This window comes from Glandiceps talaboti, chromosome 1, assembly GCF_964340395.1.
Source record: "Glandiceps talaboti chromosome 1, keGlaTala1.1, whole genome shotgun sequence".
In the NCBI taxonomy this organism is placed as follows: Eukaryota; Metazoa; Hemichordata; class Enteropneusta; family Spengelidae; genus Glandiceps; species Glandiceps talaboti.
Genome location: NC_135549.1, coordinates 11,485,320 through 11,499,841, shown reverse-complemented (window position 1 = coordinate 11,499,841; position 14,522 = coordinate 11,485,320). Strand labels below are relative to the sequence as shown.

General features: G+C 35.1%; 1 protein-coding gene across 1 annotated transcript; it reads right to left on the bottom strand.

Annotated features, from left to right (window-relative positions):
• Positions 1 to 1,931: 1,931 nt before the first annotated feature.
• LOC144433043 (degenerin unc-8-like) lies at positions 1,932 to 13,639 on the bottom strand. The gene is made up of 15 exons (XM_078121357.1): positions 13,495 to 13,639; positions 12,599 to 12,760; positions 11,506 to 11,640; positions 8,817 to 8,936; positions 7,919 to 8,077; positions 7,246 to 7,555; positions 6,672 to 6,787; positions 5,851 to 6,014; positions 5,290 to 5,397; positions 4,934 to 5,054; positions 4,647 to 4,725; positions 4,172 to 4,229; positions 3,423 to 3,490; positions 2,580 to 2,655; positions 1,932 to 2,087 (listed from the first exon to the last, which is right to left on the bottom strand). The coding sequence occupies exons 1-15, from the start codon at positions 13,637 to 13,639 to the stop codon at positions 1,932 to 1,934; spliced, it is 1,977 nt and encodes a 658-aa protein (XP_077977483.1).
• Between the last annotated feature and the right edge of the window lie 883 nt (positions 13,640 to 14,522).

The following is a 14,522-nucleotide window of genomic DNA, read 5'->3' as shown; positions in this document are numbered from 1 at the left end:
GCCTTCAGCTCTGCCAATTATATCCAAGCGCGGGCATATAATTTGATGATTAAATGATTTAATACAAACGCAAACTCATGTGGAGGTAATAGTGGGAAACAACAAATGCCTTTAAAGACTATCAATGTGGTGGGATCTTAATACGATTTGAACCCAGGATCTCCTGGACTACTAATTTTGAGCTCTAACAACTATTGATAACTATGAACAGGGGGGAAAGGTTGGTATATCGAAAAAAAGGGTTTGTGAACGTAAAATATTCCTGCGCATTATTGATAAAAAAATTATGTAGTTACTTTTGGATACGTTATTTCTATTTCTTACGATCAGTAAGTTTGATGATTTCGTTACTTATATACTGGAACTCTGAAGCGCAGTTATGTAGAGTCGATGTTCACACTCATATAAATGAATTCACAACACTCAACAGGCATTTTGCAAGCGTATATTTTTAATTACTGAGAGTCATACAACAGCTCCTCAAAGCCAGCCTACAGGTGTGATGTACATGTTTATACAACGTGTATTCAAAAGAAACTTGAAAGAATCTTTATTCATCAAATAATATGACATGAATTACTACCACGGCTTGTATATATCATATTGATTATATTAACAATAATGATTTACGAAACTCAATTGATAGAAATAACAATCATATGTTATTGTAATAGTAATTCAGCTCAGATCATAAATCGTTCAAACAAGTCGTCGTTTGACGTCGACAGGTCTACGTTGAATATAACCACTTGTAAAACTTACATGTATTTACTTAACCAAACACTGAGATGATACATTCCTGTATATACAAGGAATGATGTAGTTGAATGCTAAATATGGCGTCCACAAATTGAACTTCACATAAACTAAGCGTTATATACACACACGCCCCCATATATATATATATATATATATATATATATATATATATATATAAACTCAGTATATGCAATGTGCTGGAGTAAACAGTACAATACATATGTAAGCAGAGCGGTATATATAAAACAGTATCAAACATGATACACATTAGCCGTTACACAGTGTTTCACGCTGTTGGGATCATCAGACAAATGATAAATGGCCTATTAACTTGTAATGTCAAAGTACTTAGGTGAACTTGTTTAAATTAATAGCACTCTCGAAAGACATGCCTGTGCTTTCCCTAGTAAATTAAACTAATTAATTTAATAAGCTAATGACACTGTCATAGGGACAACTCATTCAATAGGGAAAACACTTTAATATCATAATGAAAGTACAGACTATCATGCTTTGGTGGCCACATTCAAATTAGTCAAATGTACAAACTAGGTGTATTTTCCCATTAAAGTAAGAATAGTATGATAATAGTATTTCTCCGGGGAAAATGTTTGTTTACAAAAAAAACCTTCTTTATATTGTATACTTAAATGACTTAACTAGAATTTATATTAATGTTATATGGATGTAGTCACGTGAATACTTCATGCAAATGTTTGTAACTGGATTATTTACTTGATAGTACATCATATCTGAGTGTCAATAGATATTCTACTAGTGTATAGATATACTTATCATATAAAAACTTAAAGAATAAATGACTGGAATCCCCATGTCTCATTAACTATATGAGAGTTTACCAACGTTATTGAGTGTAATTTAGCTATGACAATAGAGAGTCCTAAACGTCTAAAGAATGCTCATAATAGTAATATAAATCCATCAAGTGAAATGGCGCAGTCTATTTCTCCTTGATAACATATATATATAACGAGTGAATAATCATACGTCATGAAGAAGATGTAGGTATATACTATTTAACAAAAGCTTTTTGATCAAATTACTTCCAATGTCAATGCGACAAACGTAATGTGATGTAGTTGCCTTTCACCTACACTGATCACAATGAAATCTCGTCCACTATATGTTATTTGATAACGTCTGTGGATATCCTAAGATGTATTAGACGAGACGTCAGAACGAGGCAATCGTCTCTTCGCCCATAAAAGCCCGTTAACTAAGAATTCCAGAAACTCCATGACGGTAACAGTCGACACACCGATCCAGAGACCAAGGGCTCCACCAATGTCGGCCCACAGTTGAGACAGCTATGACGAGGAAAAGAAATTACATCAATCAGACAATAGGCAGTAAACGTGTGTCGTACTAATACCACACGTACACTTTAGATTGACGGGCAGGTAAATTCATGTAAGTACATGTAACCTTTGGAACTTGAACATTGGTTTATTATTGTATTCAGTAATAATGAGTATGATGGCGTACCACTTCATACGAATTACCTAATGGACTACGAGCTAACTGTTCTCTGTGTATTACTATCACATTAAAAACAGATACAGAAAGTTAAAATTTTCAAAAACGTGTATGGTTCTCGAAACTGATAATCCATTAAAGCTGGCATAATAATTTGTTATCACCATTTGACGGCGCAATTTGAAACTTGAAGTCAGTACACGTTCAGTTTCAAGAACTGTTATAACGTCGCGTAGGTTCTTTATCCTGGAACATGAAATTCAATTGGTTGAACTTCTCAGAATTAGAACGGGATCAGCAGGAATAAATGTACGGTTCTTTACCTCATAGGCAGGTTTTTCATACACCCTGTCGTAATTCAACTCCTCGTAGTATATGGCAACTCGTAGAAGGTTCCCCCTAAAGAAGAAAATAATCCACAATGTTAGACATTGGCACAATTGTATTAACACTAACACATGGAGTGGTTTACCCCAATGTGTGTTCTATTATTTCTTTTATCAAATGTAATCAATTTTGATATTACTAAGCTTAAATTTTAAGTCGAGCGATCTTGAAAATAACGGAACCTTGTTCAGCTATTGTGTAATTTGCAATATATATGTATATATATATATATATATATATATAAATTAAGATTAATTCAAAAGAATATATATATATATATATATATATATATATATATATATATTATAATCATATGCATGCAATTTACAATATATATTATGTATATATACATATATGTGTGTATATGTGTCTGTGTATGCGTCTGTCTGTGTCTGTGTCTGTCTGTCTGTCTATCTATCCATCCATCCATCCATCTATCAGTCTGTCTGTCTGTCTGTCTGTCTGTCTGTCTGTCTGTCTGTCTGTCTGTCTGTCTGTCTGTCTGTCTGTATAAATCGTAGATGACTGGGGTTAATGCAATCTCTCATAGTAGTGCTGGGCGTTGATATCAGATATGTCCTGGAAGACTACGATACTAAAACATCTTAAAACTTCACAACTCGTCTCTACGAAATGTCATTATAAACTTAGCTATAGACGTAAACTGCACGCAGGTACTTGGTCGTGTGCCCATCCTCGGCACAGCATATGTCAGAATTTTTCCACACCTAGCTCATACTTCGGAGCAAAACTGATTGTAAACATCATACTATTGTTACCTAATATTTTCTTTTGTTAATCCCCATGTCTTCATGCTCTGTCCATAAACAGTTGATAGTAAGGTGTCCTAGAAATGAAATTTATAGTTTGTCATATTTATGGGGAGGAGAGAAAGGATATGTTTAATCCAATCTTGGTTGGAACACCATTAATCATTTTTATGAATAATACACATTAACAATGGCAGACATTGTTCATTCCCGTTAAAAGCTATGTTTAAGATTTTATCGATACCAACGATTAGACAATGGTGTTTCTACGGGAAAAAAAACGAACATTGGAATCATACATACATCATTGTAATACTATATTCACTGACATTTGATAGGAGTCACCACAGTTGGCTTTTGCCAGAAGTTCTTATAAATACCAGAGAGTTGAATTTTCACTCAGTGTGTTCTGCTAAAAAAAGGGAGTTTCCACTACTTTACGTGAAGGCAACCTTGGGGTCTATCGTACACCATTTTTGGTGTAACTTTTCTTGATCGTAGGCTGGTCCCAGTGACTAAAAATAAAGCCCCTAGGCCCTATATGGCAAAATAAGCCACTAACTTTGAGCCCCTGTATGCATTGTTGAATATCTGTATGACAAAAGCAGATCTAACGTAACGTTGATTTACTTGTGACCGACCAGAGTTGTACACTATCTCACGAGGAAGCTGTGATATTCCACTGAAAACACATTTACATCATTGTAGATACATTTCGATTTATAGTGGACTGTAAGCACAATAATGAATTAACTCACCTCATAGATATGTGAAGGCCAAACATACTGTGATATTTCCTTCTTGAAAGATTCCTCACTGAGAAGAAATACAGAAATAGAAGTGTTGTAACAAAATAGAGAGCACGTGATGATTAGAAATGATAACTTAGAATATAAAACAGTAACAGTAAGACATGCCACTGAATGGCCACACACTCTGTCACTTTGAGGGTTTTTGGCATTTTGTATAATTCTTATATCATTAAAACTATTGAAAAATATAGATTGTATATTATATTATATTATATTATATTGTATTATATTATATTATATTATATTATATTATATTATAGAATGGAATAGAATAAAATAGAATAGAATAGAATAGAATAGAATAGCATAGAATAGAATAGAATGGAATAGAATAGAATAGAGCAGTAGTAATGAATAAGAGCGCAAGAACATTTCAAAACAAACATGTCGATTTAGCTGTCAATGTAAAAGATGTACTCACTGGCATGGAACTTGGCAAGGGACTTTGCAAGTCAGTTTACCCTCTCGAAATAAATGGTAAATCAGTTGTGAGCAAACGACTGCCATGGGACATCAAGAATACAATGATAAACATAATTAGTAAATACACATTGTACAGACTATATTCTGATAGTTGACGGTATGTGTACTTCAATACCCCAAATGCACTTTGTATTTGAGCTTCAATTAAATAGATTTAAAAAAATCGTCATTTGTGTTATTCTAACAGTTACATTAATTTTGTACGTTTCCGACAATAAAGCTTACCTTCTGTATCATTCAAGACCCGACACACTGGCAAGTGTTCAAGTCCTTCAGGTCGAATGTTGTTGAGTATACAACCACAATATTCCAACATCTTCTTCTGTAAACAATTCTTCTGGCAGCTCTGTAAAATATCAACAGAACGCATTACATTTCTCATTATAAAACATGTACGTAAATAATGTACATACACCAAGGCAAAGAAAGTTTTGGCTGCTGATAAGGGATATCAAAACTCAGAATATATTTTTCGCCGTTTACATTAGTTTTGTAATATCATTCATTTGTTGATGTGCAAGTACATGATTGTGTTTGTTTGTTTGTTTGTTTGTTTGTTTGTTTGTTTCATTCATATTTACCAGCAATGAATAATAAGTCGTCGATTCTTTGTATTCATCCATCATCATGGGTAAAAATGTCGTCGTATCACACTCTCCATATGGATACCCCTTCTTCTCTGTAACATGCTGTTAATGTAGGAATATTTCATTAGCAATCATGGTACCTTTATAGGAGTTTCATTTTTCTGTCGTAACGTAACCCCTGAATTACATGAATCGCACATGTTCAGTTTCCCTACACTCTTTTGTTGGCGGTAGTAATCATCTCAAAGTATTCGTTCTCTTGTTTAAACGTACACACTGACATTATATTTGCAATGTATGTTACTTACATCTAATTCTCTGGGTACCATACATGGAAATTGGAATTGTATTTTGTAGAAGCCTGATGGTGTTGATGTGTGTGTCCTCATTATCGTTGATAGGCTAATTATCTTTGAACTAGTTTTATCATTGATAGTTTAAACATTTTCTGGTATAACACCATATGTATCACAATTTGTTTTTAAATATGGTATAATAAAATGTTTAGATTAGTCTTTGGAGAGTCTTTAGCAGGGTCCGACGGAATTCATGTACCTTTCTCAGTCCCATATATGTGTACGTTCCTGGGCTTATTCCTATTCCCTTGTCTTCTGGGAAAGCTGTTTCATTCTGAGAGTGTATCAGTACCCGTATTCCCGCAGCTTGTCCATATAAAGCTGTGTATTCGCTTTGTTCCAAATGCAAGGTAAGTTTCAAGCCTAAAATTACAAGCTGTGTTGATTAGACAAGAGTACAGTACTGACACAAAATGTTCCATGTTCCCACAACGAAAGTCGTATATCTAACGTAATTGGGTAACACTTTCATCCTTTACTAAACGTGTTTATCGAAGTCGTGCCACCCACATTTACCCAACCGTCAGTTTGCACCCCTTCAGTACTTTCAACTTGCTGTACAAATTATTCAATGAAATTAATATACAGACTGATGTAAAAAATGTATTATGTCTCTTTGCTATCCTCTCTGTTCTTCTCATCCTCATTCCGTGTACTTTCCCCGACCCCTATCTATTACTGTCTATCCATAATATTTTATGTCATGTAATCTGTCTCTGTCTGACTCTGTCTGTCTGTCTGTCTGTCTCTGTCTGACTCTGTCTGTTTGTCTGTCTGTCTGTCTGTCTGTCTGTCTGTCTGTCTGTCTGTCTGTCTGTCTGTCTGTCGTCTGTCTGTCTGTCTGTCTGTCTGTCTGTCTGTCTGTCTGTCTGTCTGTCTGTCTGTCTCTCTCTCTCTCTCTCTCTCTCTCTCTCTCTCTCTCTCTCTCTCTCTCTCTCTCTCTCTCTCTCTCTCTCTCTCTCTCTCTCTCTCTCTCTCTCTCTCTCTCTCTCTCTCTCTCTCCCATATCCTGGCCTATACCGTTATCAGGTCCCTGCTTCGACGACTTTCGTAATGAACCTTTATCGGATTCCTTTCCATTGTTGAAAGTATAGCAGTTACCATAACTTGCGTCTTGAAACGACGTGAATTCCGACCTGGATTCATGATTTAAGAAGAAATTAATCTTCAATTAGTTGTATTCAGTGGATTGAATAGCCAGAATATAAAGTGCGAAAATGGCCACCTGTTTAAAATAATATGTAATATTTGATAAGTGTCGTGAAGGTAAAAAGACGTTCGCTATTCTGTTCCAACATTATATTATATCGTTAAATACACTGCATGTGCAAGAGAGTAGTAAGCGATTTACATTGAATCACAACAATATACTAATATACTAATATACTGATTTATATATATATATATATATATATATATATATATATATATATATATATATATATATATATATATATATACATCTTTATGCTTTAATTAGATATAGTCAAGTGAATTCGCAAATGACAAGAAGTCACACTATAAATTGTTTTGCAATATATGCATCATTCATGCATGTAATCAAATGTATCGAAGTATAGAGTTAAATTCTCACGTCAGATTACAGCTTTCACCTCCAAAAGAGCAGTCCAAAACTAAATCATTCAGCTGGTGTCCAAACTTTGCTATTTGCTCCTTGGACAATTTCAAGACATCCTTTAGATCGCTATAGTCTGCCATCCTGCTCGCAATGAAGAAATAACCCCAGACGGGTGGCTCTTCAGCTGCCTTTGGAATAAAATAAAATCCCCGGTTTTTAAAAATCTTCTTCCTGAATTCATCGAAGTAGACAACTGGATCATCCACGTGCCCCTGGACGAGTGATTTGTACGGTTCATACCAGTCATCATGAAAGATCTCGACGTCTGTAATAAATAAAACAATGTTGACATGATGGTGATAAAACTGTCGACAGACGAAAGATGCTCGAATATATATGATGTTAATGGTATTTCAGTTACTCGAAAAGCAGCACATCCAAAATAAAGTTTTAAGTATGCAAACGTATGACTGTGTAGTCGATGGAAAGTCAGCATACAATCTGTTAACGTAATCAAAGTATGTACGTGTATTGGCGAAATATCTAGCTCTCGATTGCTTAATCAAAGCCATTATTTGTTGATCATAGTTCAATACATGACATATCCAGACTATTTGAAACTCTGATATACTTTGATCAACATATAAACCTGCCTCATGTACTTTGTATTATCCTTGTTAGTTCTTACCCGAATAATTGCAATTCATTTCGTCTATTCCACGAGGACAATCAGACATTCGATCACATAGTAGTATATTGTTTTCACACTCTTCTCCACATAGAAACTCATCACTGCCACAGTCTCTTTGTTCACCTGTTGCAGCATCTGGCTTTGACGTGCTGGGTTCTGTGTCATTGGACAGGACATTACAGGACAGAAACAAGAAATCAACGTAAATGTTCAATCTAAAGATTTTCGTTTAGAACTGATAACAAGGCTAATAGGAAGGTGGATTAGGAAGAACGCGTTATTGTTTTAGTTACTTTACACATTGATTACCTGATAGTTATAGGTCAATTCAGAGGCCATTAACTGAAAATAATCGGACACTCTCGGGTAAAGCTCCTTTATTTTGTCCAAGGTACAGCCGAGGACAAATTAATGGCCGAGGACTTGTCCTATAACGAAATTATACTTCGAATTCGACGAGTTTTTTTAGGCAGAAAGTCAACGTTATTATCTACATCTCTGTTATGTAACCTCTTACCATTATCATGTTAATTACAAAATTCACTTTAGAAATCAAACCCCGCATATCTCGGCCAAATAATCCGATGTTTTCCCCAGAAGTTCAGTGTGAAATCCATTAACCTGGCAAAGACTCGTAATGTAACAAAGTTACAGTTCCAATTCGAACAGTATTTCCCTTTTTACCCACCAGTAGCTCTGTTACTAACTCAGGTGCACATACGCATTGTCATGATCATGTCAATGAACAAATTCTATATGGAGAGCTACTTCTGCACAAATCATAGTCGAACAATCATCTTCCTGAACGAGATGTCAAAAAACATCGTGCCGCCTAATTGAAACTGTAACAGTATAACTTTTTAGTGGTATTATTTTATTTGCAGTGTTTATTTACCTTCTGCACAGTTCATTTCATCGCTCATATCCCCACAATCCAAAAAACTGCCATCACATTTAAAACCATAGTAAATACACTCTCCATTGTCACATTTCCACTGGTCGTCGGTACAGGTCTCTAAAAAAGTATTATATTTGCATGTTCAGAATATATGCAAATGCGTTGCTTGAATCAGAGTAGAGTGAAAAAAAATCAAATAGAATGCCTATGGTTGGAATACGTAAATATAAAGTTGACCGCCCTTCTTCCTTCAGAATATATGTGATCAGTGTAGGAAGGTAATTAATACTCACCGTGGACTTCCTGTTTTACCTCTTTTTAACATTGCAATGGCATTTACGGTAAGTAATTATATCTCATTTTATATATATACAGTAACGTGGATGAAAGACTTCATACAACTTTGTGAATGAATGTTTCTCCCTCTTAAAGTTGTTCAAAGATTTTCGAAGACATTTTAACATACTTCATGATCATGTTAGACTTTTAAATGCTTTGCAGCAGATTATATACGATAACGTGCCCATGTATATAGACACAGTGCCACATAATTTATGTACAGTTGTTCATATGCATATGAATGTCTGCGTGCATATATATATATATATATATATATATATATATATATATATATATATATATATATATATATATATATATATATATATATATATATATATATATATATATATATATATATATATATATATATATATATATATAGTTTTGGTAGTACTCTCCCATGGCTTTGAAGGTTTTAGTTATGTCTTTTCTGATACTCCAAAGCCATGGGGTCAAAAATAACCATACTCACCAATCTGAAAACCGTCAACTTTCTAGACATAACGCTCAACCTCAACAACGGTAAATATTACCCATACAGAAAACCCAACGACAACCCCATGTACATACACACGCAGTCTAACCACCCACCCAGCATCATCAAGAATATATCGTCAGCCATCGGTCGTAGAATTTCCGACATATCATCCGACGAACACATCTTCAACCAGGCAGCCCCACTATACCGAAATGCACTAAAAACCAGCGGCTACAAAGAGAACATCACGTACACCAGCACCCCTCCACACAAAACAAGAAAAACAGAAATAGAAACACCATCTGGTTCAATCCACCATACAGCAAAAACGTAGCCACCAATGCAGGCAAACGATTCCTCAACCTAATCGCAAAACATTTCCCAGCAGACTCCAAGTTACACAAAATATTCAACATAAACAATGTCAAAGTCAGTTATAGCTGCATGCCAAACATGGCTACCATAATCAAAGCGCACAACGCCACCATCTCCAACAGCGAAACTAAACGGGCCACCCAAAAACCATGTAATTGCAGACAGAAAGACACCTGCCCTTTGAAAGGCGAATGCCAAACGGAAAACATCGTATACCAAGCCACCGTCCACGGAAAAAAACAAACAAAGGTATATATCGGTCTAACAGAGAACAACTTCAAACAGAGATACGCCAACCACAAACAGTCATTCAAACATGAAAAACAAGAAAACAGCACAGAACTATCAAAACACATTTGGAAACTGAAAAGAAACAACGAGCCTTTTTCCGTATCCTGGTCCATCAGCAAGACAGCCCAAGCATACACCAATAAAACAAAACGATGCAACCTGTGTTTAACCGAAAAACTAACCATTATTAAAGCAGACAAAAACTCCACACTAAACAAAAGAACTGAGTTGATATCCAAATGCCGACACGAGAATAAGTTTTATTTGTCCAACTTCAATAGAGCATCTATCACCTAAACTAAACCCGTTAACTAACGGAACATCAAAGGCCAACATGTAACAACCCGCCAACACCTACTTGTCCGCACCCAATAACTCACACAATAACAACCAACACCTCCACAAACACAACACCAACCCACCTACACAGACAATAGTGATGATATTTCTATTGTCTGCACTCTATATATACAGCACACCCAGAGAGTAGAATACAGTTGTCTGATGATCGTACAATGCGTGAAACTCCGAGTTACAACCAATAAAGAGTCCAGTACTACCAAAACTATTGCGCTCTGCCACTGCGGTATAGAGCACTGTCTTAGCAGATTAATACTCACCGAGTTATATATATATATATATGAATATATATATATATATATATATATATATATATATATATATATATATATATATATATATATATATATATATATATATATATATATATATATATAGGAAGTCAGTGGTAAGATTTGTCCGTAGTACAGTGCTCGATACGTCTGCACGCAGAGCGGAGTATATGTTGAGGGTAGAAGAAAATCAAGTCGGGTTTTTCGTCTCTACAAGCCTGTTTCGTGAGTAAATCACTCGTCAGGAGATGTTGATGTACATCAACATCTCCTGACGAGTGATTTACTCACGAAACAGGCTTGTAGAGACGAAAAACCCGACTTGATTTTCTTCTACCCTCAACATATATATATATATATATATATATATATATATATATATATATATATATATATATATATATATATATATATATATATATATATATATAGGGGGGTGTCTGTGTCTGTCTGTGTGTGTGTGTGCGTGCGTGTGTGTGTGTGTGTGTGTGTGTGTGTGTGTGTGTGTTTGTGTGTGTGTGCACTGGAATAACAGCATTTATATTAACATTATTGTACTAGTACTTACCGTCTGCAAATTGAGGACACACTATGTGTGTCTCATCCGAGCCGTCGCCACAGTTGTCAACGTGATTGCATGTTGAATTATCCGGGATGCAGTTTCCATTATTACAAGTGAACATGTCAGTGTCGCATTGCAAACCTAGTAGACAGAACGTATATGATATGATATGATATGATATGATATGATATGATATGATAATGAACAATACACTTTAATAGTAAGTGTCGCTGATGTCAGTGCTATGGTCACATAAGAATTTGCTGACAGATTAGACCACAGCATTTCATTAATACAGTGTCACTATTTGTCACATGGTCGTCAGTTTTCGAATATGATTTTTACAACTTATCAGAGGCAACTCTTTTATTTTATTACGCTCACTGTTTAGGGTGGTCGATAGTTTGCCGGAAACATATTTGGTCATGTTGAATTATCATATCTACGTGATAGTTCTTAACATTTGATCTCCACGTACTTCATGGTATAAGGAGACATGTATAAATGAAAGTGAATTTTCACGTGACATTATCTATATTGTGATTGGTGTTAATGTCCTTATTGTATCATTTGCTATAATATCTTTCAGTAACGTCGGAATATTGTTTTGAAAATGCCTAATGTTTAATAACATTACAGTTAGCATTGGTCCAACCACAAACGATTTAAAAAAAAATAATTATATCATTATATCATTAATTGATGCTAATTGAAAACAGATGACGTCAAGACCATCCGACGAGCGGATGTAACATACTGATTATTTGCATACAATTTATGTCCACACGTGACACAATACAGTAAATATTGCTGCTGAAACTAAGCTTTCAGTTTACTAAGATAGGCACACACTTAAACCATAATGTTGTTCATGTAATAGATTACTTAAGCGGGTGATAGCGGGGCATCTGTTTTGTGGAAAAAAAGTACACAATAAGGTCATGAAAGTCAACGCAATCCTTCTCTGAGTATGTTAAACCAATAGCCATTATAATTGAATAGATAAACATAGTTTTAGTTTTTTGCCTATCCAGTAGAAATCTCAAGTTCTGCTGTGTTGTATACGTTGTACCTTTTCCTTCAAAAGTTAATGCCTTACCTGCTATACGATAACAATGTCTTTCATCGTAGAAATTATAACAATCCGCTCGTTTGTTACAGTTCATGTAAGACTTGTAGCAAGTCTGTCCAAATATTGACGCCATTTGTTTAGGCAACGAATCACAGGTCATATCTTCTCCTAAGCATTCTCCTCCCATTACTGCAATATCATTGATAGTACATAATATAATAAATGATTTTGGTGTAGCAAATGTTACTGCTTTGTTTAAACTACCAACTTCTATAGTATAGCATCACACAGACAGGCTAGGTTCACGTATCACGTTCAAATTTTTTGTTGTAAAACTAGCTACAAAATGTAGGTATATCCCAGCTATCATGTTAAATTCTCGAATAAAATGTGATTTTGAGTAAGAATGTCTTTGCCAGGGTATTTAATTGTGCCAGGAAATAACCCTATCTATCCAATATCATAGCAAGAAATTTAGTTTTTTTGTGTGTTATCCAGACTCATAGCTTATATCCTGCCTATTTTTTTGTTGTTGAGCGTGAGAAATTGCATTAATTATTTGCTTTGTTTCGGGTGCTTATATGTATTCATTCTTAATGACTGACTGACTGACCGACCGACCGACCGACCGTCTGACTGACTGATGAAGTAAATGGTAACTGAACGTTGTATCAATGGTACAAATACATACTAAAAACGAATCGTAATATAATGTACATTGTAGTGAACATGCATTGATGATGTTTACCCTACATTGGATATTTATGTAAACTTTTATTTTGTCGCATCAATTGTTGCCTTACCCTTTGAATCATGTCATATATGCCAAGATATTTATAGAATCTGGCATGTCATTAATATAATTGAGTTTTGTACGTGAGAATGTAAAGCTGATACAACTGTACTAGCGAATAACAACATACTTTTGTATTTAGCCGTACTGGGGTTGGTAGCTTGTAGAATATCTGAATACTCTTCAACTTTTGCGATAGCAGACATTCTGATCGGATTTTTATTGCATATAGTAACAGCTGGAAATGGTAGTTCTTTAGGAGTCTCCACCTCCATAGCAACATTCACAGGGCGACTCACATAACGAATGACCAGAGTACTCAAATGATAGGAAAAGCCAGTGAATACTGCAAGTACCACAATAATCCAGATAACTCTTCGAATGACGGATGCCGGGGCTACAAGGTGTGGAATGCCATGGGCTGTCGTACTATTTGCGAAGGTTTCGAAAACTGTCCAAAATCCAGGCTTAGTATTCGGCTGTTCGGCATCTTCTAACGTGTTGTTGTCCATTGTGGTATTAAACTTGGTAGTTGCTATTGCAGCAGTACAGCAGTGTGCAGGAAAGAGAGACAACAATTAATTGTTACGTTGATGCGATATTTGTAAAATATTACACATAATTAAGAACTACTTGAACGTTTCCTTATCGATAACATTTCGGAATTTCGTTAAGTATTAGCTAGCAAAAATGTTTTGATTGAGTTTAACGGTTGTATAGCTCTCACGATCGCGAGATTATCTAGAATATGATCCTCAAAATCCAAAATAAGAAGACGAGCTATATTGTTGGAGCTATCGAACATACAATAAAAAAGACTTGATGGTACATTTACAATAAAAAGTGAATGTTTTGTAAAACAACGATAAATCATCTAACTGTACCTATTCGCACACATAGTTTACTCTTGGAAAATTTCCCATTCGTCGAAAGACTTCGGTCATTCTGCTGGGTCGTACATCTGCCAAACACAAGAATGAAACAAAGAGCAGGCGCTTTATATGCACACAATTTTTACATGATTCATTTAACACGGAATTCAACACCATGACAAATTTGTTATTTGCTGACAATTATCAACTCCCTTAGGACATTGACGTTGTAGACGGGCATTAATTAGATTGTGTAAGTAAAACATCTCAGTCGAAATTGATGAAT

Excerpts from the sequence above, each read along its gene's own strand:
- LOC144433043 (XM_078121357.1), bottom strand. The coding sequence starts at position 13,639 with ATGGAGGTGGAGACTCCTAAAGAACTACCATTTCCAGCTGTTACTATA. Across the intron at positions 7,556-7,918 it reads AATGAATTGCAATTATTCGG|ACGTCGAGATCTTTCATGAT; the intron begins GTAAGAACTAAC and ends TATTTATTACAG. Across the intron at positions 2,088-2,579 it reads ATGAAAAACCTGCCTATGAG|CTGTCTCAACTGTGGGCCGA; the intron begins GTAAAGAACCGT and ends TCCTCGTCATAG.